The sequence below is a fragment of the Equus przewalskii genome, chromosome 15 (genome assembly GCF_037783145.1).
Source record: "Equus przewalskii isolate Varuska chromosome 15, EquPr2, whole genome shotgun sequence".
In the NCBI taxonomy this organism is placed as follows: Eukaryota; Metazoa; Chordata; class Mammalia; order Perissodactyla; family Equidae; genus Equus; species Equus przewalskii.
The window spans coordinates 5,293,155-5,317,845 of record NC_091845.1 but is presented as its reverse complement, the minus strand read 5'-3'; the positions used below and the strand labels follow the sequence as shown (position 1 = coordinate 5,317,845).

Below are 24,691 nucleotides of genomic sequence, written 5' to 3'. Positions count from 1 at the left end.
CTAGAGTCTATTTAAAAATATTTTCCCTGGCGGCGAGGCGGGTACTAAGTTACAAAGCATGAAAATCTAAACGTCCCAGGAGGAGGGTGTTCCAAAAGCAAGGTGTACATACCCGCTCCCCCAACAACAATGCTCCGCCAGCCAGGACTACAACTCCCAGGCTGCCCCGCGGCGTGCGCTGCCCGCCGGGAGACGGCTCCTGTGAGTCTGCGCGGGAAGTGGAAAACCACGCAGAGAAGCGGCCGCGCGAGGTCCGCTGGCGCGGCAGCGGCGGCTGCTCTGGTCTCTTCGCTGCTCGGGCTGCGGCCCGCCCTGTCCGCCGCCGCCATGCCCATGAAGGGCCGTTTCCCTATCCGCCGCACGCTGCAGTACCTGGGCCAGGGGGACGTGGTGTTCAAGGACTCAGTGAAGGTTATGACGGTGAACTACAACACGCACGGGGAGCTGGGCGAGGGCGCCAGGTCAGTCCGAGCCCTGCGACGCCGACGGCCGTGGTGGCGTGCTAGTCCCGGGGAGACTGGAGCGGCCCCCTGAGCCTGCGGCCGTCGCCCCATTCTGCGGATGAGCAGACAGGAGCAGCTTGCTCCGGGCCCACAGCGAGAAGAGGACGGCAGGGCCAGGCTTGCCGGCTGCAGGCGTGACGGGGGACGCGGAGGACGAGGCTTCCCTCCGGGCGGCAGCGCTGGCGCGGGGCGGCCGCAGCCTCCTTCCCACCCGGCGCCGGCGGGAGGGCGTGCTCAGGGGCGACGGCGCCGGGTGGGCCCCGCTCTCAGCCCGCCGGTTTTGTGCGCTGGTTTGGGCGAGTTGCTCCTCCTCGGCGTCCCGACCGGGGTGATGCCTGTCGCAGGGCCCGTGTGGGGACGCGGTGAGAGGCGTCGCGGGCGCTGGCGCTTCCCGAGCCGGCCCTGCACGTCCAGCACGGTTCTGGATGCCTCTGGCGCGGGTCTCGTTTGATCTTTACGGAAACCATTGCTGTCCCCACTCTAGGGAGGGGGAAAAGGTGCGAGGTTAAGTTAACTTGCTTCCCCAGGTACCACAGCTATCGAGCGAGCGAGTGGTAGCTCGGAAAGTGCTTCTCTCTCTTTTTTTTTTTTGAGGAAGATTGGCCCTGAGCTAACACCCATGCCCATCTTCCTCTACTTGTTGGCGTGGCTTGATGAGCGGTGCTAGGTCTGCGCCGCGGATCCGAACCCCCGAACCTGCGAACCCGGGCTGCGAAGCGGGGCGCGCGAACTTAACCGCTCCGCGGGCCGGCCCCTGGAAGGGCTTCTTTTGCAGGGCTCCTCACCGTCGTGATCGGGTCAGCGGGCTCCTCCGCCACCCCCACCGCCCCAGACTCCATAATGCTGTTTTCAGCCTGGAGCAGAGACTCACTGAGCCGAAGCTGGCGAGAGAAAGGTTTGGATTGAACCTTAAGGCAACAGCAGTGCTTGGGGCTTTGCTGGTGTTCAGTATAAATTTGTCGAGTGCCTGCTGAATGCTAGGCCACGTGCGGCGTGCTGGGAATTCTGCAGGGACCAAGGAAAAGGTCCCGTCCTTCAGAAGCTTCAGGGTTGGGTGTGGGATGGATCAGCACGGTCGGGGAGAGCATCTCCCTGGGGAGGCCCCCTCCCTGTGAGGGGCCTTGACTGCACCGCGCCTCCTAGTCATTTGCTGTCCCCTGGTGACTGGAGAACTTGGACCTGCTTGAGCTGGGATGAGGGCTTCCTGGAAGACTGGGTGTCACACGTGAATGGGCGCCCGGATGCTGCCTCATAACCCAGTGTGCATCCATCCGTCCACACTAGGAGTCAGGGCAGAGGCCAGGCCATGCCCGAAGCAGGGAGGCGACCTGGATGGACCTGTGAACTGGAAAGCGTGCCCTGTGTCAAGGGGTCATTAGCTGCCTGGCTCCAGCTTAGCTCCATGTGGGCTGTGTGGAGCATTTCTGATTTGTCCGGCAGCCAGAAATTTAGATTTTTATGTAGATGTCTGGTTTTCACATGGTCAGCCAATCAGAATAAGCCTGTAGGCACTGTACTCAAGTATTTTAATACCTTTTAGGTAAACAGGATCCAAACAGCCATTCTGTGTTTCCTTGTTCCTAGTGATAAGGCCTTGCCTGTCCCGCCTGTGCCCTTTGTGATTTCGCGCCCCTGCCTGACTTGCTTTTTCTAGCCCCCAGGCCTTTGCTTGTTCCTGTGCCCTCAGCAGTTCAGCTGTCCCCACCTGGACCTTGCTCCAAGTGCCAGTGGCCAGTGCTACAGCCCTGGGCTAGCCATCGTCTTGGGGTGTCTGCCGGGTATGTTGGGAGCTGCTTTGTTCAGTGTCTGAGGGCTAAGTCTCTGTTGACCTCTGCCAGGCGCTCTTGGCTTTAAGATGCAGTGACAGCAGTGACAGCTGTTAGCGTTTATTGAGTTCTTCCTGTGTGTGCAGCCCTGAGCCCCAGGATCTAGGTGAATTTGATAATTTGATAGTCACAGAACCCTATCTGTGGAAGAAGTCCAGATGCTAATCACGGCCCTGGTTCTTTCACTTACTAGTTGTGCTCCTAGTTGTGTGTTACTTAGCTTTTTTGACCTCAGCTTCCTTAGTCATAAAACCCTACCTTTCAGGGTCACTGAGGATTCGAGTATAAAGTGCCGAGTGAAGTGCCTTTCACATACAGCAGGTGCTCAACTAAAGTTTCCACAGTTACTGACTTTCCTCCCATGCTTCAGCAAGAACCATTTAAAAGTCCCTGTTGAATTTTTGTCCTAATAGTTTTAGGTGTGGGAAAGTCCTGCACGGATATGCCCTGGTTTGTTTGCACGGAGTTCTGGGATACTCTGCTGTGGGGTGGGAGTTGAGCGGAAGTGTCCTAAGCCCAGGAAGGTAAACTCAGCCTTTGTGCTGTTGTGGCCTGCGAGGCTTCTAGAAGTACCCTAACTCCGCTTCCTCCCCCAGAGGCAACAACTTTCCACACTAACCATTTAATTAGTGTTACCTCCCTATAGTTAAATTCCATCCTTAGAGAGCTGCTTCTTACTTGTTTAGCTTTAGGCATTATCTGTTGACTTGCCACTATGCAAAATGAGCATCTGGCTTTTTGCCCACCATGGCCATTCCCCGGCCCCCAACACGTGCATAGCACTGCACCCGCCATTCTCCCAATACAGTCCTTTCAGAATTTTGGATAGAACAATATTCACTGTTTAAATGTGACTTTTAAAACACTGTACGCAGTTGAGCCAAATAGAGTACTGTGACTGCTTTTCCTTTTTTGTTTTTGCAAAGCTTTTTTTCTCTAGAGTTAATAATTATCGTGGCTTTTGTTTTGTTTCAACTGCAGATAGATTTCATCTGCTTTTGTTTCTTTCAATTATGGAAGTCTCCCCAAATAAATGGTCACACAGTCAGGCTTTCTGTTGATTTATCAATTTCATCTTCTTGAAAATAGACTACAAGCTCCCATCTGGAGTGGTGGTTCTGCATCATAATCATCTTGGCATAAACACTGAGGCACAGAGCAGTAACTTGCCCTGGGTCATACAGCTGGGAAGTTGGTCAAGCCAGGTGACTATGTTTCTGTCCCATGTACCACTTGCACCTTCTGTCGTCTGGTGTATGCAGCAGGAAGCAGAGGGTGCATTTAAATTCAGATCATTTGAGGAGCCTTTAATTAAGGAACTGTTTACAGAGGTGTGGGCAAGAAGCCACAAGGAGCAGTGCAAGACCCCAGGTCTGGGCTTGCAGGAGTGAGGGGGAGAATGATTATTGGAACCTGCAGACAGACAGGCTGCCTGACAGGAGCCCACAGGGCTGGGACTCAGGCAGGGGCTAAGCCAGGGAAATAAATACCTTGACTACCTCCCTCCTAGTCTTTTGCCTATGCTTCCCATTGGCCCAATGCAACATGAAGCCAGGGGGCAAGGAAGCTCATTTCTTAGTCCATATAGGTTAGCCATTCAGGACGGAGAGCGAGTGGAAAGGGATCCAGACATCCAGTGGTGTCCTCTAGTGAGGGACGTGTGAGTCATTTCTGTCCTTTGCTGTAACAAATACTGCTGCAGTGAACCTCACACATCTTTGCGTTCAAATGTGAACATATCTAAAAGCAGAAGCAAAATCACTGAGTCAAGATACATGCTTTTGTTTTTACTTTTTTTAAGATTGGCACCTGAGCTAACGTCTGTTGCTAATCTTTTTTTTTCTTCTTCTTCTCCCCAAAGACCCCCCAGTACATAGCTGTATATTCTAGTTGCGGGTTCTTCTGGCTGTGCTCTGTGGGACACCGCCTCAACATGGCTTGATGAGTGGTGTCATGTCCGTGCCCAGGATCTGAACTGGTGAAACCCTGGGCCACTGAAGCTGAGCGCACGAACTTACATCACTCAGCCATGGAGCTGGCCCTAAGATCTATACTTTTAAAATTTTGCTAGTTCCAAATTGACCTACAAAGAAGTTAAACCAATTTATATTCTTTTATTTATTTTTTTGAGGAAGATTAGCTCTGAGCTAACTGCTGCCAGTCCTCCTCTTTTTGCTGAGGAAGACTGGCCCTGAGCTAACATCCATGTGCATTTTCCTCTATTTTATACGTGGGACGCCTACCACAGCATGGCTTTTGCCAAGCAGTGCCATGTCCGCGCCCGGGATCCAAACCAGTAAACCCTGGGCCGCTGAAGCAGAACATGCGAACTTAACCACTGTGCTGGCCCCCCAATTTATATTCTTAAGGAAATGTTTCCTCACTTCTATAGCTTTTTTATCTTTAAATTTTTATTTTTTCTGCCCTCAACGAACTGATAATTTACTGAGAAAATAAAAAAGAAAAGAATTAAAATATGTAGTGTTTTAGATCGTGAAAACCCTGAATTTAACTCTAAACAGAAGGAGGCAAGGCATTCAAAACATTTCTTCCAGTATCTTTATAGGGCGTGCTGGATGGTTCTTGCTGGAGACATGAAGTAGGTACTGTTATTATGTTACAGATGAGAAGTTAGACTCAGATGAAATACCTGCTAGAGAACACTCAACTAGTCGGAGTTAGCGGTGATGCAGCATTTAACCCCAGGTGTTTGAGAGCAGAGCCTAAGCTGGACCATATTTGTGTTATATCAAACTCAGTATTTCCTCATTTAGGGTAAATTTGAACTGTCTCAGGAAACAGATCCATACAGGGCAAGGAAGAACAACAGATCTTAAGAATTGTGAAGACATTTTGCTTATGTCTATAGGATGTGAAATAGTCTATTGCGATGGTGGGAGAATCATTATTCAAGCTATGGAAAGTAGTTGTGTATCAACATGACCTGTCCAATTCAAAGATATGCTTTCTTCCCAGATGGCAGATCTGTAATAATATAAAAATCTAACTTGTGCCCTTTCCTGGGATCTCAAGTAAAATGTATCTTCTTGAGACTGTTTCTGACATTTCTCTGCCTTCAGACAACAATCAGTCATTTCTTTATCCTGTGTAATAAAAGTAATTGCAGTTCTTGAGAAATGCATAGATATAATATTTTTCTAATGTAATCATTGACTTACATATCTAGTAAATTGAGCACTCCATTTGAATAATAACAGTGTCTAATTTCCCTTGTCATATATACAGTTTAGCATAGTAATCTTAATATAAATGCTCAGTAGAAATTTGTAGAATGAGTCAATGTAATAACAAGTTTTCTAGTTAAGAAAATAAGTGATAAGAAAATATCAAATATCACTACAAAATTCTGATAAGAACCAGAAAGTGCTGAGGATAAATGTTGGGCTTTTTTTGTGTATGTGTGTGTGAGGAAGATTGGCCCTGAGCCAACATCTGTGCCAATCTTCCTCTATTTTGTATGTGAGACACCGCCACAGCATGGCTTGATGAGTGGTATGTAGCTCCGCACCTGGGATCCCAACTTGTGAACCCTGGGCTGCCAAAGCAGGGTGTGCAAACTTAACCACCATGCCCTCAGGCTGGCCCATGAACTTTGGGCTTTAATTTCTTGTTTTCATGTGAAGCTGAGGTTTGACAAAGTTTTAAAGGTAAAGTGATCACCAGGATTTGGTTTTCTGGTACATAGTTTAATATGGAATACGTGGATTCTGCCCTAGGGCCAGATGACTCTTGTGAAGATTTTAAACATGTATTTTCCTTGAGTTTTATTAATTTCATGACAAGGAATTTAAGCTTAGAAGGAGTTGGGGAGAAAAAGAGTCTGATATGTCTCATATTGGTAGAATGCAAGAATCTTGTCTGTCAAGGGATACAGAAAATCAGCAGAAGGAAGTCTCAGTAGTTCCTGGGAGAAAGTATTGTAAAGTGTATCAGGAGTCATGGTCATGACTTTGGATGGCACAACATATGGGTCAGAGACAACATGAACTCGAGATTCAAATCTAAGTAGAAAAATACAATCATATGGGGAACTCTAAGTCCTGAGATCTAAAATATGGGTGTGTACGTTGTTCAAAAGCAACATGTCTGAAAGAAAATGTGCCAGTTATTGATAGCCACGTACACCTAAGACTGTAAGCATGATAGAGTACGTGTGAATGAAGCAGAGGGAAATGAAGAGACAAGTGAAGAAATGAGCTGGGAAAAGATAGAGACACAGAAGGAGAGGGAAAGGAGGGAGAGACTGCAGGAGAAAGAGGGAGAGAGGCACAGGGAGAAAGAGAGGGGAGGGGAGAGAGACTAAAGCTATTCTAATCAGATGGGAAAGGATGGATGATAGGAACAGATGATGTGTCTCCAGTAACAGATTGTGAAATGGAAGGCTTTATTTTAAAAGATATGTTTGAATGAGTTCCTCTATTAAAGTAAAAATTGCAATTATCCTCAAGTAAGTATCTGGAGTGGATATTTGAAAAAGAGATTGGAATTTTTGTGGTCTTAGAGGATAAAACTGGGATAGGTGGATGGAAGGTATAAGACGAGAGATTTTTTTCTCAATTTGCTACAGTCATTTACAGTTTTGAGCTCTTCAGAAACAGCCTATAATGTGTCATGAGATAGTATTTTCCTACCACTAGAAGTTGGAAGAAGAAATTGTCTCTTTTTCCTGAATGTTGGGGAAGAAATGCATACATTTATCAGGAGGTTGTTTTAGATGTCTCTAAGATCACTTACAGCCCATGAATTTATTTAACACCTTACTAAGCCAAAGACATTTCACATGGCTTTCTCAGATCTCTTTATCTCGGATATTATCATTCATGTACCGCCTCCCCACCCCGAACAAGGTCCCTTCTGCATGTCAGCACTTTCTTCTCCATCTGTGCTCCTCATTCCTCTTCATCTCCCCTGTTGCTCCTCGATCTATCCCTGTCACCTCCTTCTGATTCACCTAAAAATGTACTGGCTTCCATTGCCTTTTAAAACATTCTCTGAGATTGGTCACTACCTCAGACTAGCGTGTCATTTCTCTCCCGCTTCACCAACTACCCTCACTTCTTCCCACATCCATGCTGCTCACTTACTCCAACTCTTTGCAGTTTTGCTTTTGTCTCAGAAGTAAGTGAAATCCGTTTTCCTAAGTCACAAATGACCTATTAATTTCAGTTTTATAATGTTTTATTAAGATGTGACAGGGAAGAAGATTCAGTATAATATTGGGAAGAGATTTTTAAGATTTAAGTAAATTCAGACATAGAATTGGTTGCATCATGAGGCAGTGATTTTCCAGTCACTGGTGGTCTGGTAATGTACCACAGCTCCCTTCCCTAATTTATCTGCTTATGGTAAGAGTTCTCCCTGCCGTGCTTTCTGGATGAGGAAGGCAAGCAGCATGAACTCTTTGTTGCTAAGGCGAGCATAATATAATGTACTGGAAAGATCTGGAGGGCTTGTAGAATCCTAGGAGTCCTGATACTGGTTAGGAGCTCAGGTGATTGGGGAGTGTGAAGCACAGAACTGTGCTACTCAGAACAGGTGCATCAGACCCTGCTCCTCAGATTGATACTTTTCCTTTGGTTTGAGCAACACTATGTCAGGATCCAGTTTTTTGCCAGATATAGAGGTACCAGAATCTGACTCCTTCCTTTTGCCATTTTTATTTTTTTTTGCTCACCTTGGAAGGATGCTTGGGAACCAAGTCTTTATTTTGAAAACTGGTAAATAAAGAGAAAAACTCAAGAATTTATCTTATGTTTCCCATGAATATACCCCTGGGCAGCCAAATAACTGATGAGGGGAAGTTTGTCTTTGTAGAAGCATTTCAACAATAAATGAAGAAGGGATAGTAGAGTTGGAATATCGTCACTTTCCAAGCCCTGAGGAACTGGGCCCCAATGGCTGCCGGCAACACAAAAAGAGAGCCACCCGGATACTGTGTGCTTCTCGATGAAGACGACAGCACCTACCAGGGAGTCTTCCTCCCCCAAAGTCAAATCTGACTCGGATAAAGCCTCTAGATTCAACTGTCAGTTTGCAGGAAGTAGAGAGGGCAGGGGGTAATGATAGATAAACTACATTACAAGGCTGCAGTCAACAGGATCCTGACTCTGGGAAACTCTGTAGCACAAATGATTCAGTTTCTTCAACAATAAATTGCAAGGGGAGAAAAGAAGTTACAGGGAAACCTATAGATTTAGAGACCTAAAAGACATATTCCATAAAAAACCCCCAGTAAAACTGTATTGTTCAGGGATGCATAGTTAGATGATAAAACTGCAAATAAAAGAAGGTAACAATGCATACAAAAGGACAGTGCAGCATGGGGACTGCACTTAGTAATGCCTTATTATATATTTGAAAGTTGCTATCTTAAAAGTTCTCATCACAAGAAAAAGACTTGTAACTGTGAGGTGATGGATGTTAACGAGACTTATTGTGGTGATCATTTCACAATATATACAAATATCAAATTGTCATATCATACACTTGAAACTAATTAAATGTTATGTGTCAATTATATCTCGAAAAGGAAAAAGTTAAAAGTCAGGACAGTGGTTATTCTTTGTGGTGAGGGGGAGGCTTTGTATTTGAGATGGGCATAGGAATGGCTTCTGGAGTGACTGGCAGGGTACTGTCTTTTTTCATGGAGCGTGAACTTTTTATAAATAACCTTAAACTCTTCAGCGATCTAAGAGGTGAAAAAGAATCATTTTGATTTATATGACTTTATTGGGAAGATATTGAGAATCTCCCTGTGATGACAGGTCATTTGGGTTTCTGTCTGTTTGTGGCCTTTGTCTTTTGTTGTTATTGAATATACATCTTATTATTGATGTGTAAAACTCTATATCAAGGGAAGTAGCATTTTGTTTTATGTTTTGCAAATATTTTCCTTTTGGTTTGGCCAGTGTTGATTTTGTTTTGGGTAAATTTTGCCATGCTGTTGTTTTAATGTAGTCACATTTATCTGTATTTTTTTTTTTTCGAGGAAAATTAGCCCTGGGCTAACATCTGCTGCCAATCCTCTTTTTTTTTTTTTTCTGAGGAAGACTGGCCCTGAGCTAACATCCATGCCCGTCTTCCTCCACTTTATATGTGGGACGCCTGCCACAGCATGGCTTGATGAGCAGTGCATAGGTCTGCACCCGGGATCCCAACCGGTGAACCCCAGGCCGCTGAAGCAGAACATGAGAACTTAACTGCTGTGCCACTGGGCTGGCCCCCACGTTTATCTGTATTTTAAACCTTCTAATTTTAAAGGTTTTCCTATTCCTAGATTGTAAAAATATTTCCCATGTTTGTTTTCATGGTTTCATTCATTTTTAAATTGTGGTATAATCTACATAAAGTGTACACATGTAAGTATACAGCTTGATGAACTTCCACATATGAATACACCCCTGTAATCACCACACACATCAAGATGTAGGACATTTTGTAGTTTCGTTTTTACATTTATACTTCTCCTTTGGCGAGTTCTGGGTTAGTGCGCAATGTGAGGTAGGGATACAGATTTCTCTTCCTTCAAGTGACAAACCGGGAGTCCCAACACTCTCTGTTCAGAGAATTCATTAATAGATTCCTGAGAGCTGCTTTTCTAAGCCTTTTGGGTGGCAAGGTCCCCTGAGAATCTGATGAAAGTTCTAGACGTTCTCTCTAGAAGAGCACACAGGTAAACAAAATTTTACATTAAAAACTCTATTTCACAGGTTTAATTTCTTCCTTTTTCAGGAAATTTGTGTTTTTCAACATACCTCAGATTCAATACAAAAACCCTTGGGTGCAGATCATGATGTTTAAGAACATGACACCGTCACCCTTCCTGCGATTCTACCTAGGTGAGTGCGGGACCTCTCTGCTGTAGGCCAGGACTGTCTTTCCTCCGTCCATTCCTCTAACTGTAGCCATCAGGGTGACCTGAGATTCAGGCTCTTGGAAACTTCCAGAGGTCCCATCACTGGTGCACAGTGCCCCCTGAGATCTGGACTTCTCTTCCCCCAGCCTCATCTCCTGTTGCCCCTGTATGCCGTACATGCCTCACACTGCATGGGCTAGTTGTTCCAAATTCCCTTGCCACACCATGCTCTGATGCCCTTGCTCCTGCTGGTTCCTCTGCTGGAAATTCCCTTTCTACCTTTCTTAGCTTATTTAATTGTTTTTAAATCCTTCAAGACTCAGCGTGGGCACCACTCTCCCAGGAAGCCTTCTCTGCTCCCCTAGAGTGGCCCTTCCCTGTGTCCCGAAGCTCGTCTCTCTCAGTGCTGGCCACATTCTCTGAAACAGTGTATGTGTCTCTGTGTCCTCTTTGGGCCATGTACGCTTACATGGCCGCGCTGCTTTCCTGCCCCCTTGAGGTGCTAAAGTGAATGTTTATTCAGTTAAGTTGGGCTCGGTGCTTAGAAATGAGAAGACCAGACGTTTTGGCCCAGGCCTCTACTCTCTCATTCTGACCGTGAGCCAGTAACCTTGCCATTGCTGCATTTCTCAAGTGAAGGCAGAATGTCTACCCTGCACAGTTAGGAGAGTCAAAAGAAGTGTAGATTGGGAAACACCTCAGGACACAAATGATGTTCTTTCATTCAATCAGCAGATTTGTACAGAGCCTGCTAGGAGCTGGGCACTGTTCTGGGTGCTGGGGTGTCAGGGAGCCACACCACAAAGCTCTGTGCCCTTGTAGAGATGCCATGATAGTCTAGCAGGAGCAGACAGAATGAACAAGAAACTTAACAAGATGGTATGTTAGAAGGTAAGTGCAATGAAGAAAAAGGGAGAATAGAGCAAGGGAGGTGAAGACAGTGGTGGTGTGTGGCAATTTTGGATATGTATTTTGTGTTTGCATTTTAAAAAATTAACTTTATTGAGGTGTGATTTACCTGTAATGAATGCAAGGGTCTAATGTGCATTGATTGAGTTCTGACGACTTTCCCAGTGAAGACCCAGGACATTTCTAGTACTCCAGAAAGTTCTCTAGAGGTGCTTTCCAGTTAATTCCTGCTTCCACCAGAGGCAACCACTATTGCCTCTTTCACCATAGATTAGTTTTATTTGTTTCAGAACTTGATATAAATCGAATCTCACAGTACATGTTCTTTTGTGTCTGGCTTTTACTCATCATGTCTTTGAGACTTATCCGTGTTATGTGTATCAGTAGTTTATTCATTTTTATTGCTGAGTAGTATTCCATTACTGTAATATACCACAGTTTATTTGTCCATTCACCTGTTGGTGAACATTTGGGTTTTTGTTAGATGCCAAGGCGGAGTTAGAAGTATGAGATTTCTTGGAGCTAAGGGGAGAGGGAGGAGAAGTGGGCAGGGAGTCTTCAGGTGGCCCAACAGGTTTGACATCTCCGAAAGGAGAGGAGAGGGAAGGGAAGCAGGTCTGGAAGGAGGTACCTCAGATGTGATGCAGGTCTCAGAAAGTCTGGGCCAACCGAGCGGAAGGTTCTAGTGCTGTGTTGGGCAGAAATGACCATGTCCTAGACCTAGGTCAGGGAGAGCCTGAGCTTGGCTCTGGTGTGCAGTGGATTCCAAGACACAACAGCTGTCAGCTGGCTGCTTCTCACAGGAGGGCCTCTTGAGGGGAGGTTTGAGTGATGGGCCTCCATGGCTGCCAAGGGTCGTTTCTAGTTTTTGGCTGCTAAGATAAGGTGCACATTAGTACCTTCTTGCACAAGTCTTCTTTGTGGACATAGGCACTCAGTTCTTCTGGGCATACTCAGGATGGGATTTCTGGGTCATAGAATAGGTGTGTAATGTTCTTAAAAACTGTCAAACAGATTTCCAAAATGCTTGTGCCATTTCACCTCCAGTAAGCAGGGTGAGAGAGTCCTGATGGCTCCGCATCCTCATCCAGACTGGTATTGTTATTTGTTATTAGTTTCCTTTGTAACAAATCACCACAAACTTGGTGGCTTAAAGCAACACAAATTTCTTAGCTTACGGCTCTGTATGTTAGAAGCCCAGTGTGGCTGAAATCAATGTCAGCAGAGCCTTCCTTTCTGGAGGCTCTATGGATGAATCCATTCCCGTGCCTTTTCCAGCTCTTAGGGGCCACCCACATTGGCTTGTGGCCCGTTCCTCCATCTTCTGACAGCAGCAATGCATACCTGGCCATTCTTCCACAGTCACATGTCCCTCTGACCGCAGCCCTGATGGGTTCTCTGATTTTAAGGACTGTGTGATTAAGTTGAGCACACTAGATTATCCAGGAGAATCTTCTTGTCTTCAGGTCCTTTAATCATGTCTGCAGAGCCCCTTTTGCCACATAAGGTGACATATTCACAGTTCTTGGGGGAATAGGATGGGGACATCTTTGGGGGCCATTATTCTGCTCACTACCTTGTCTTTTAAATTTTAGCCATTCACATGGGTGTATATCTCACTGAAGTTTTAATTTGCATTTCCCTGTGACTGTCGTCTCATGTACTTATTGGCTATTCATATTTCTTTTGTGAAGACTGAATCTTTTGTCTGTTAAAAAAAAAAACTGGGTTTTCTTATTGAGTTCTTTATATATTCTGGATTCAATTTCCTTTGTCAGATATATATATTTTGAGTATTTTCTCTCAACCTGTGGCTTGCTTTCATTTTCTTAATGGTGCCTTTTGAAAGCAGAAGTTTTAATTTTGATGAGCTGCAGCTTATCATTTGTTTTCTTTTATATTTAAAGCTTTTCATGTCCTGTCCAAGAAATCTCTGCCTACCCCAAGGTTGCAAAGGCTTTCTCCTCTTTTTCCTTTGGAAATTTTATAGTTTTAGATTTTACATTTAAGTCTATGATCTAACTTGAGTTATTTGTGTATTAAGTGAGGATAGCGATTGAGAGTCATTTTTATTTTTTTAGATTCTCGATATTCAATTGTTACCACACCATTTGTTGAAAGACACTTCTTTCCCTTATTAAATTTCCTTGGCATCTTTGTCAAAAATCAATCAGCCATGAATGGATAAACAAAATTCACTGTATTCATTCAGTGGACTATTACTCAGCTACAAAAAGGTAGGAAGTTTGACACATGCTACAACACAGATGAACTTTGAAAAAATTATGCTAAGTGAAGAAAGGCACATTCAAAAGGCCACATATTGTATAATACTGTTTATATGAAATGTCCAGAATAGGCAAGTCCATTTAGAGACAAAGTCAGGGGCTGGGGAAGGGGTGGTGTGGGGAATAGAAAGTGATTGCTTAATGAGTACAGGGTTTCTCTCTGTGGTGATGAGAAAGTTCTGGAACTAGATGGTGGTGATAGTTGCACAACATTGTAAGTGTACTAAAAGCCACCAAATTGTACACTTTAAAATAGTTAAGGAGAGAGAATGACGTCAGCATCATGGTAGAGTGGTCTCTTCCCTTAGACTGGCCCCCCTCAGATACAGTGAAAAGGACATTCATACAACACAGTAGACGTCTGAGAGACCTACGCAGCTATACGTGTGAAGGTGGAGGTGCTGGACCCCCGGGGAGGAAGTGGAAGGAGGTGAGGGGATCTCCTCTCCCTCTGTGGCAGTGACCCAGGGTACAGGACCACGTGCTGCTCTGAGAAGAGAGGGGGGAGGGGTGGCTCTCTGTGGGAACACCTTCATTTTCTGAGTTGCCTCCTGGCCATGAAAAGCCCCACACAGAGGAGGCCAGGCAATTGCAGGGGTGTTTTCATCAAGCCTGTACCCCAGGAGGGCAGATAGTGAGGGCAGGGTGAGAATGCCCCCAGGATGCACACACGAAGGGAAGCACCCCTCCCACTGTCCAGCACACTGACCAGCTTGGCTGCTAGGTCAGAGCAAAGGACCCCCACCAGAGCGCATGCACATTCATTTTGTAAAGCAGCAGCAGTAAGTCGACAATCACAGATGTGCCCTGTCAGCATAGATTCCAAAGGACAGACACAGATGCCAGGGATCTCCGCAGGCTCAGAATACACAGCTCTTGCTGACCCTCCTGCAGCGGCAGGTGGAATCTGCAGCCAGATACTTCCACTATGTGAAGGCATAAGTCCATGCCATCAAACAGTATGAAGAAATATATTAATACTCAAGAGCAGAAGGAAAATGACAAGCACCCAGAAATCAATCCTGACGGTGCAGAAATTTACAATCTAAATGGCAGAGAATTCAAAATAGCTATCATAAAAAAACAATGAATTACAAGAACATTCAGAAAGGCAGTTCAATGAAATCAGGAACAAAATTAATGAACAGAGGGAATTCTTCACAAAAGGGATTGGAACTATAAAGAAAAACCAATCAGAAATGTTGGAGATGAAAAACTCAATGAATGGCATAAAAATCTGGAGTCCTTGAATAACAGAGCTGATGTTATGGAAGACAGAATTAGCAGCTTGGAGGACAGAAATATAGAAATGATTCACATGGAGAAGGAAAGAGAACAAAGATTAAAAAGCAATGAAGAAATTCTCCAAGAAATATCTGACTTAATTAGGAAATGCAACGTAAGGATTATAGGTTTTCCAGAGGGAGAAGGAAGGGAGAAAGGAGCAGAAAGCTTCAAAGAAATAATATCTGAGAACTTCCCAAACCTGGGGAAGGAGCTGGGATTGCAAGTAAAAGAAGCTAAAATAACTCCTAATTTTATCAGTGCAAGAAGACTTTCTCCAAGGTAAGTGTCAGTAAAACTGGCAAAAGTCAGTGACAAAGAAACCTCTGTTAGGCTGTCAGCGGATTTCTCAGCAGAAACCTTACAGGCTAGCAGAGAGTGGAATGATATATTCAAGATTCTGCTAGATAAAACCTTTCAGCCAAGAATACTCTATCCAGCAAAATTATCCTTCAGATATGATGGAGGAATAGAAACTTTGCCAGATAAACAAAAGCTGAGGGGGTTCATTGCTGCAAGATCCCCCTCCCCCCAAGAAACGCTCAAGAAGGCCCTCACACCAGAAAAAAAAAAATAGGGTTTACCAAGCCTTGAGCAGGGAGATAAATAGGCAGACAAAATCAGAAAGTTGCAGCTCTCTACGAGGACAGGTTAGCAAACATTTAAATATAACATTAAAGGTAAAGGGAGGGGCCGGCCCTGTGGCCGAGTGGTTAAGTTTGCATGCTCCACTTCTGCGGCCCAGGGTTTCACCAGTTCGGATCCTGGGCACGGACATGGCACCACTCATCAGGCCATGTTGAGGCGGCGTCCCACATGCCACAACTAGAAGGACCCACAACTAAAAGTATACAACTATCTACTGGGGGGATTTTGGGAGAAAAAGCAAAAAAAAAAAAAAAAGAAAAGATTGGTAACAGATGTTAGCTTACCTGCCCATCTTTAAAAAAAATAAATAAAGGGAAGGAAAACATAAAACATAGAAAATAACTATAATCTCATCACTTTAATCACAAACTTACAACACAAAACGGAATAATATGTGACAACACAATAACTGAGAAGGGGAAGAGGAGGGGGATGGAATCTGCTTAGGCTAAGGAAATAAGAGGCTATCAGAAAATGGTCTGTCTTGTCTATGAGGTTTTTTATACAAACCTCATGGTAATCACTAAACAATCAGACACAAATGATAAAATAGGAAACTGAGAAAACCATCACAGAGAACTATCAAACTGAACTGGCAGTCCGAAATACACAGGAGGAGAAATAAGGGAAATACCAAACAACTGGAAAACAACTGGAAAACTGGAAAACTGATAAAATGGCAGCATTAAGCCCTCATATTTCAGTAATCACTCTAAATGTAAATGGATTGAATTCTCCAATCAAAAGACACAGAATGACGGGATGGATTAAAAACACAAGACCCAACAATATGCTGCCTCCAGGAAACACATCTCAGCTCTAAAGACAAACACAGGCTCAGAGTGAAGGGATGGAAGATGATGCTTCAATCTAATGGCAAACAAAAGAAAGGTGTTGCCATACTTATATCAGACAAAGTAGACTTCAAGATAAAACAGGAAATGAGAGACAAAGAGAGGCAGTATATAATGATGAAACTGACCCTCCACCAAGAAGACATAACACTTATAGATGCACCCAACACAGGAGCACCAGAGTACATAAAGCAACTGTTAACAAACCTAAATGGAGATATTAACAGCAAGACAATAATAGTAGGAGACCTTAACACCCCATCAATGGATAGATCATCCAGACACCAAGTCCACAAGGAAATACTGGAATTAAAGGAAAAACTAGACCAGATGGACTTAACAGATGTATATAGAACACTCCATCCAAAAACAAAAGAATACACATTTTTCTCATGTGCACACAGAACATTCTCAAGGATAGACCATATGTTGGGAAACAAGGCAAGCCTCAATAAATTTAAGAACATTGAAATCATATCAAGCATCTTTTCCAGCCATAATGCTATGAAACTAGAAATCGACTACAAGAAAAAAGTTGAGAAAGTGACAAATATGTGGAGACTAAATATGCTACTGAATAGTCAATGAAGAAATTAAAGGAGACATAAAAAAAATCTGGAGACAAATGAAAATTAAAATACAGCATACCAACTCATATGGGATGCAGCAAAAGCAGTCCTAAGAGGGAAATGCATAGCAATACAGGCCCACCTTAACAAAACGAGAAAAATCTCAAATAAGCAATCTTAAACTACACCTAAAAGAACTAGAAAAAGAAGAACAAAGCAAGCCCAAAGTCAGAAGGAGGAAAATATTAAAAATTATCGCAGAAATAAATGAACTAGAGACAAAAAATCAAAGAAGAAACAAAAATGAAAACCTCAGTAGAAAGGATCAATGAAACAAAGAGCTGGTTCTTTGAGAAGATAAACAAAACTGACAAGCCCTTAGCCAGACTCACTAAGAAAAAAAGAGGCTTAAATAAGTAAAATTAGAAATAGAAGAGGAGAAATTACAATGGATATCACAGAAATACAAAGGATTATAAGAGAATACTATGAAAAACTATATGTCAACAAACTGGACAATCTAGAAGAAATGGATAAGTTCTTAGACTCATACAACTTTCCAAAACTGAATCAAGAAAAAATAGAGAATCTGAACAGACCAGTCACAAGTAAAGAGATGGAAACAGTAATTGAAAACCTCCCCAAAAATAAAAGTCCAGGACCAGATGGCTTCTCTGGACAATGCAACCAAACATTCCAAGATTTAATACCTATCCTCAAATTATTCCAAAAAGTCAAAAAGGACGGAATACTTCCTAACACATTTTATGAGGCCAACATCACCCTGAGACCAAAGCCAGACAAGGACAACAAAAGAAGGAAAATTACAGGCCAATATCGCTGATGACCATAGATGCAAAATTCCTCAACAAAATATTGGCAAACGAAATACAGCAATACATTAAAAGGATCAAACACCATGATCTAGTGGGATTTATAACAGGGATGCAGGGATGGTTCAACATCAGCAAATCAATCAGTGTGCTACATCACATTCACAAAATGAATAAAAACCACATGATCATCTCCCTAGATGCAGAGAAAGCATTTGACAAGATCCAACATCCATTTATCATAAAAACCCTCAATAAAATGGGTATAGACAGAAAATACCTTAACATAATAAGGGCCATATATGACAAACCCACAGCCATCATCGTAGTCCACGGGGAAACACTGAAAGCCATCCCTCTGAGAACAGGAACGAGACAAGGGTGCCCATTCTCATCACTGTTATTCAACATAGTACTGGAGGTTTTGGCCAGAGCAGTTAGGCAAGAAAAAGAAATAAAGGGTATCCAAATTGGCAATGAAGAAGTGAAACTCTTGCTGTTTGCAGACAACATGATTTTATGTATAGAAAACCCTAAAGAACCCATCGGAAGACTACTGGAAATAATCAACAACTACAGCAAAGTTGCAGGGTACAAAATCAACTTACAAAAATCAGTGACATTTCTATAATAACGAACTAACAGAATTCAAGAATACAATCCCATTTCGAATAGCAACAAAAAGAATAAAATATCTAGGAATAAATTTAACTAAGGAGGTGAAAGACCTATACAATGAAAACTATAAGACACAGTTGAAAGAAATTGATGATGACATAAAGAAATGGAAAGATATTCCATGCACGTGGAGTGGAAGAATAAACATAGTTAAAATGTCCATACTACCTAAAGCAATCTACAGATTCAATGCAATCCCAGTCAGAATCCCAGTGACATTCTTCACGGAAACAGAACAAAGATTCATTCATGTGGGGCAACAAAAGACCCTGAATACCCAAAGCAATCTGAGTAAAAAGAACAAAGCCGAGGGCATCACAATGCCTGACTTCAAACTATACTACAAAGCCACAGTAATCAAAACAGCATGGTACTGGTACAGAAAGAGACATCCAGATCAATGGAAGAGAATTGAAAGCCCAGAAATAAACCACACATCTATGGACGGTAATCTTCAACAAAAATGGAGAAAGGGAAGTCTGTTCAATAAATGGTGCTGGGAAAACTGGACAGCTACATGTAAAAGAATGAAAGTAGACCACTATCTTTTGCCATACAGAAAACTTAAAATGGATTAAAGACTTGAACATAAAATGTGAAACCATGTAACTCCTAGAAGAAAATATAGGCAGTAGCCTCTTTGACATTGGTCTTGGAAGGATCTTTTTGAATACCATGTCTACTTGGGCAAGGGAAACAAAAGAAAAAATAAACAAACGGGACTTCCTCAGACTAAAGAGCTTCTGCAAGGCAATGGCAACCAGGAACAGAAGAAAAGACAGCCCACCAACTGAGAGAAAATATTTACAAATCATATATCTGACAAAGGGTTAATCTCCAGAATACATAAAAGAACTCACACAACTCAACAACAAGAAAACAAACAACCCAATCAAAAACTGGGCAGAGGATCTGAACAGACATTTTTCCAGAGAAGACATACAGATGGCCAGTAGGCACATGAGGTGTTCAACATTGCTAATCAGCAGGGACACGCAAATCAAAACTACACTGAGCTATTACCTCACACCCATCAGAATGGCTAATGTTAAGAGCACAAAAAATAAATGTTGGAGAGGATGTGGAGAAAAGGGAACTCTCGTACACTGCTGGTGGGAATGCAAACTGGTGCAGCCACTATGGAGAACAGTATGGAGATTTCTCAAAAAATTAAAAATAGAAATACCGTACGACCTAGCTATCCCACTACTGGGTATTTATCCAAAGAGCTTGAAATCAACAATTCAAAGAGACTTAGTCACCCCTATGTTCATTGCAGCGTTATTCACAATAGCCAAGACGTGGAAGCAACCCAAGTGCCTATCGAGCAATGAATGGATAGAGAAGATGTGGTATATACAATGGAATACTCCTCAGCCATAAAAAAGACAAAATTGTCCCCTTTGCAACAACATGGATGGACCTTGGGGGTATTATGCTAAGCGAAATAAGCCAGACAGAGAAAGACAAACCCTGTATGATTTCACTCAGATATGGAAGGTAAACAATCACATGGAGAAAGAGATCAGATTAGTGGTTACCAGAGGGGAAGGGGGCTGGGGGATACCCATGGTGACCAACAAATAATAATGTACACCTGAAATTTCACAATGTTATAAACTTTATGACCTCAATAAAAGAATAACAAAAGGAAGGTTTGATCAACAGAAATAAAGCTTAAACTCCAAGTTCTTACCTAAAAAAATACAAAATAGAAGTTAAAAGTGTGAATTTTACGTTTTATTTTACCATACACAAAAAAGTCACTTGACCAATATTTCTGAACTCTTCACCCCTTTCACTGTCTTTCCTTATACTAATATCACCACAATGTCTTGGTTTTTTTAAGTCTTAAGATCAGGAGGTATAAATCTAACTTTGTCTTTTTCCCCCCCCAAATTACTTTGGCTATTGTAGGTTCTCTGTATTTCCATGTTAACTTTAAAATCTGCTTGCCAGTTTCTAGAAAACTTGCTGGGATTTTGATTGGAATTATGTTATCGATCATTTTGAGGAGAATGGACATTTGAACAATATTGAGTATCTTTTATGACTATTGTACATGGTATTTTAAAAAATTTCATTTTTTAGAAGTACAGCTGATTTTTGTAGTAGGCCTTGTGTCTTGCAACCTTGCTAAATTCACTCACATAATCATTCCATCTGCAAACAGGAAGTTTTACTTCTTCCTTCCCAATCTTTTTCTTTCTTTCCCTTGTGTGTGTGTGTCTTTATTCACTGGCTAAAGTGGCTGCAATATTTTGCATTTTACCAGTAATGCAGGAGAGTTCCAGTTACTTTGCATCCTCACTAGCACTTAATATTGTCCATTTAAAAGGAATTTAGCCACTCTGGTATCTCATTGTGGTTTTAATTTGCATTTTCTTAATGACTAGTGATATTAAGTATCTTTTCATGTGCTTATTATTAGCCTTTTTTGGTGGTGGTTGTTAAATGTTTATTCAGATATTTTGCCTATTTTTTCATTGGATTATCTTATTGTGAGAGTTCTTTATATAGTCAGGGTACAAATCCTGTATCAGATATATGCATTATGAATATTTTCTTCCAGTCTGTGGCTTTTGGTGTCTTTTGAAGCACAAAAGTTTTGAATTTTGATGAATTTCAATTTATCAAATTTTTCTTTTATGGATCATGTTTTTGATGTCATATCTTAAAATCTTTGCTTAGGTAAGGTTATGAAGATTTTCTCTGTTCTCTTCTGAAAGTTTTAGCTCTTACATTTAGGTCTCTGATCCCTTTTGAGCTCCCCCTCCTTTTTTTTTTTTTAATTTGGCGAGGTAAAGGTCTAAATTCATTTATTTGCATGTGGATATCCGGTTATCCCAGCACCATTTGTGGCAAAACTATTTTTTCCTCATTGAATTGTCTTGGCATCTTTGCTGAAAATCCATTGGCCATACATATGAGTGTTTATTCTGGACTCAGTTCTGTTCCATTATTCTATGGTCTGTTCTTTTGGTAGTACCACACTGTCTTGATTACTGTAGCTTATAGTAAATTTGAAATTGGAAAGTGAACATCCTCCCATTTTCTTGTTGTTCAAAATTGTTTTGGCTATTTTTGGTTTTCTGCATGAATTTTAGGCCCAACGTGTCTGTTTCTACAAAAACACCTGCTAGGACTTTGATAGGGATTGCACTGAATCTATAGACCAGTTTGGGGAAGAACTGCCATCTTAAATGATACTGAATCTCCCTATCCATGAATGTGGGATTTCTTTCCATTAAAATAGTACGCTTTTGTACATACTTAAGATTTGTCTGCTCGTGTCTAAAGAAATATGGAAAAAAGGAAGGGTGGCATTATGAGTTATATAAACAAGCATATTTATTTTATTGTTAAAGTTTCTCCACTAAAAGCAAATCCCAAATCACCACCATTTGAGGCTGAGGAGCACACTGCCGAGTTTCAGCTTTTCTTCTCCCCTTTGCTTCCTGTTTCCAGATTCTGGGGAGCAGGTCCTTGTGGATGTGGAGACCAAGAGCAATAAGGAGATCATGGAGCACATCAAAAAAGTCTTGGGGAAGAATGAGTGAGTTGCTGGGATTGACTTGGAAGGGAGCAAACAGCCTAGAGAATTTGAGAGAAGGGGTGCATTGGGAGGGGTGTTGAGAGGGCAGACTCCCTGACAGCAAGCCACGGACACCAGCCGGAGAGCGTGGCTATAAAGTCTGTTCCATCTGGCTTTGCTGCGCACAGATAGGTGACAGTAAGTCACTGAGCCTGTGTGAGCTGTACCTTCCTTGCTGTGAAGTGGGGATGAAGATGTCCGTCCCTCCTGGGGTTAAAGGAAGCTGAGATGCTGCTGAAATGCTTGCCCTGGATGGCTCTGACCACCTCTGTCCTTGGGAATCTCAGCTTGGAGCTGCTGGGTGTCTCTTCCTGGGACCTGCTGTGACACGTCCTTTTTCTTTCCATGGATGAAAGGAGGAAAGGGAGGGAAGCCAAGAAAGTCTGTCTTTGCGAAAGCAGGCCAGTGTCTTTCCAGGCCCCTGTATCCTGGTTGTCGGCCTCTCGGCTGTCGGAAGGCTGACCGCTGCTGTGTGGGCCTGTGGCGAGTGACCTTCCCCCACGGGGCCTGACACTGCTCACATGCAGGCCTTCCTGCTGTGCCTCCTCCCTCCTCTGGGAGGCCTGTGGGGAGGGAAGGGCTAGGCTTTGGCAGTGAGGAGCAGGTTAGGAGGCGGAGATGCAGCTCTCCCTGGCTGATGCGGGGGTTCACTCGCTAAGTCCCGTGCTTCCCAGAGGCTCAGAGCAATGTTCCTTATGCCTTCTTGTCTGTGCTTTTTGGCAGAGAAACCCTCAAGAAAGAGGAGCAAGAGAAAAAGCAGCTTTCTCACCCAGCGCACTTTGGCCCCCGAAAGTACTGCTTACGGGAATGCATCTGTGAGGTGGAAGGGCAGGTACCCTGCCCGGGCCTGGTGCCTTTACCCAAGGAGATGACGGGAAAGTACAAAGCAACTCTCAGAGCTGGTGCCCAGGACTAAGGCCTTAGGCCACTAGGGGCTGGGGCTACCTTGGCCACAGGGAAGCCTTGGTCCTGTCCCTGGAGAGACTCTGAAGAGCTTTTTGCAATAAAAGGATCCCCGTCACACACCTGTGTGCAAGGACGTGGGGGAGGGGAAGGAGTATCTGCAGTTGAGCCACTGAATGAATATCCCTCCTGCAGCAGGTCAATAAAATGCTTCTGTCTCCAGCAGTGTGGTGTGTGGGGTCTGATAGGCACAAGCAGGAAGGCCTGCATGGGGAGAGGGCTTTGGGATGCGGAAGAGTAAGGCCGCAGCCTGTTGACATCCCTGTCTTGGTCCTGCGGCCCTTTCCTGGTCTCCATCAGCTTCGGCTCTTCTTCCAGACCCTGCTCTGGAGAATTAGGAGCTGCTGTGGCCGTCTGGCTGGGGCCATCTGTGTGGATGGTCCCCTCCATTCAGGCTCTTTGGGTATTTTTCAGAAACCCCAGGGCAAGCCTTTGTGCAGTGTTCACCTTTTAACTTAAAGCCCACCGACCCTTTCCTCCTGAGGGGCCTGGCCGTGGGTGTGCCAGAGAGGCAGGAGGCCCCTGGTGGCTGGCTGGCAGACCCACCTCAGGAATGTGCCCACTGGTGAGTCAGCCACTGCCAGCCCTGTGGCCCCAGCCCCCTGCCCATTAGCAGGCAGGTTTGCAGGAACTGCCCTGAGGGTTGGTGCTGGAGGCTTGGAAGAGGGGGAGGCGTTACTGCAGGCCTGCGGGGGAGTTCTTTCCTCACAGGACACTGACATTGCTGTTGCTTTAGTTATGCTAGTTTCAGCCCTCAGGGGACACCAGAGCCCTCTAGGGTCACCAGAAGAATAGGTTTACTTGGTCAGAAAGTGAAGGGCCAGCTGGACCACAGACGCATGGAAACACTCAAGGAGACCTTGCCTTACGGGACATGGCAAAACAGCGGGGCTTAGAAGAGCAGGCTTGAGGTCCAAGCTCCCCTGCTGACCAGAACACTGGCCAAGGCCTAACGCTGTTTGTAAAGTGGGAGTAAAGGCAGTCCCTGCCCCGTGAGGGCGTTAGCCGCGGGAAATGACGTGAAACTAGAATGTTTTATATGAATGTTGCAGGTTATCTCATCAAATCGGGACAATTTTGATGCTCAAGTTATGGACCTGTTCAGGGTGATGGCTTGCGGGGGTTGGGAGGGCAAGGTGGGCGTGTGGGTCTAACGTGTAACGGGCAGGTGCTCCTTGAATGATCGCAGGCTTACTAGGGTTGTGTCGAATTGAAATTCAATACCGTGGCGCCCTCTCCCCCGTCACCGTTTTGGAGGGGTGGGTAGAGAAATCTATCCTCCGTTCTGCTCCTGCCCGTGGGTGCTGATTTCAGTTCCTGGTGTTTCTAATGACCACACCCGGCTGACTGACTGCAGCCACAGCCTTCACACCGGCTGCCAGGGCTTTTCAGTGAGTTCGTTCCTTCCGGTCTGTCTCCACAGCTAGTGAGACAGAAAGCCTTATGGAAGCATTCCTTCTCTCCATGGCCCACAGGGGGCCCAAAAAAGGCTGCGAAACAGAAGGCTCGCCCTGAACCAAAGTAATGCCCCCTTTTTAGAGAGAGACTAAATGTGCAGTGCCTCACGGGACAGCGCCGCGGTTACTGTTTGCGTGGACAGTTTCTTAGGCAGCAGATAACGAGTCATGGAAATAAACACCACTAGGGGGCATTATTATCTCTTCAAACCTTTGTCTCCCATTTCCTACTTTAATAGTGATTGATAGATGGGTTTAAAATTTACAGAAATGGGAGAAAATTAGTAGAGAAAATTGCTATGAGGATTTTATAAGTGACACACTGTTTCTTAATTTTATTTGCACAAGCAGTGTTCACGAGATGGTTTTTAACCTTGTTCTGAAGTGATCAATTTTCTTTTCGTTTTG

At 43.9% G+C, this 24,691-nt stretch overlaps 2 protein-coding genes across 5 annotated transcripts in view; one reads left to right on the top strand and one right to left on the bottom strand.

Annotated features, from left to right (window-relative positions):
- The first annotated feature begins 169 nt into the window (after positions 1-169).
- Positions 170-22,991, top strand: MRPS25 (mitochondrial ribosomal protein S25). 2 transcript variants are annotated; one of them, XM_070574655.1, is made up of 6 exons: positions 180-461; positions 1,265-1,398; positions 2,158-2,281; positions 10,082-10,188; positions 21,737-21,824; positions 22,587-22,991. In XM_070574655.1, the coding sequence occupies exons 1-6, from the start codon at positions 328-330 to the stop codon at positions 22,777-22,779; spliced, it is 780 nt and encodes a 259-aa protein (XP_070430756.1). In that variant the 5' UTR covers positions 180-327; the 3' UTR covers positions 22,780-22,991. The 2 variants fall into 2 exon arrangements, with proteins under 2 accessions (XP_070430757.1, XP_070430756.1); XM_070574656.1 differs by lacking the exons at positions 1,265-1,398; positions 2,158-2,281 and having other exon boundaries at positions 170-461.
- Positions 3,375-24,691, bottom strand: part of NR2C2 (nuclear receptor subfamily 2 group C member 2) — a 135,514-nt gene continuing 114,197 nt past the window's right edge. For 2 of the 3 annotated variants that reach the window (XM_070574652.1, XM_070574651.1), the window contains one exon: positions 3,375-4,069. In XM_070574652.1, coding sequence (XP_070430753.1) covers positions 4,054-4,069 — 16 coding nt within the window. In that variant the 3' untranslated portion in view covers positions 3,375-4,053. The remainder of the gene's footprint in view (positions 4,070-24,691) is intronic. The other variant, XR_011526842.1, reaches the window with a different exon arrangement.

Coding starts and splice junctions, on each gene's coding strand:
- MRPS25 (XM_070574655.1), top strand. CDS start 328: ATGCCCATGAAGGGCCGTTTCCCTATCCGCCGCACGCTGCAGTACCTG. Junction 1,399..2,157: donor CCGAAGCTGGCGAGAGAAAG/GTTTGGATTGAA, acceptor TGCTTTTTCTAG/CCCCCAGGCCTTTGCTTGTT. Junction 10,189..21,736: donor CTTCCTGCGATTCTACCTAG/GTGAGTGCGGGA, acceptor TCCTGTTTCCAG/ATTCTGGGGAGCAGGTCCTT.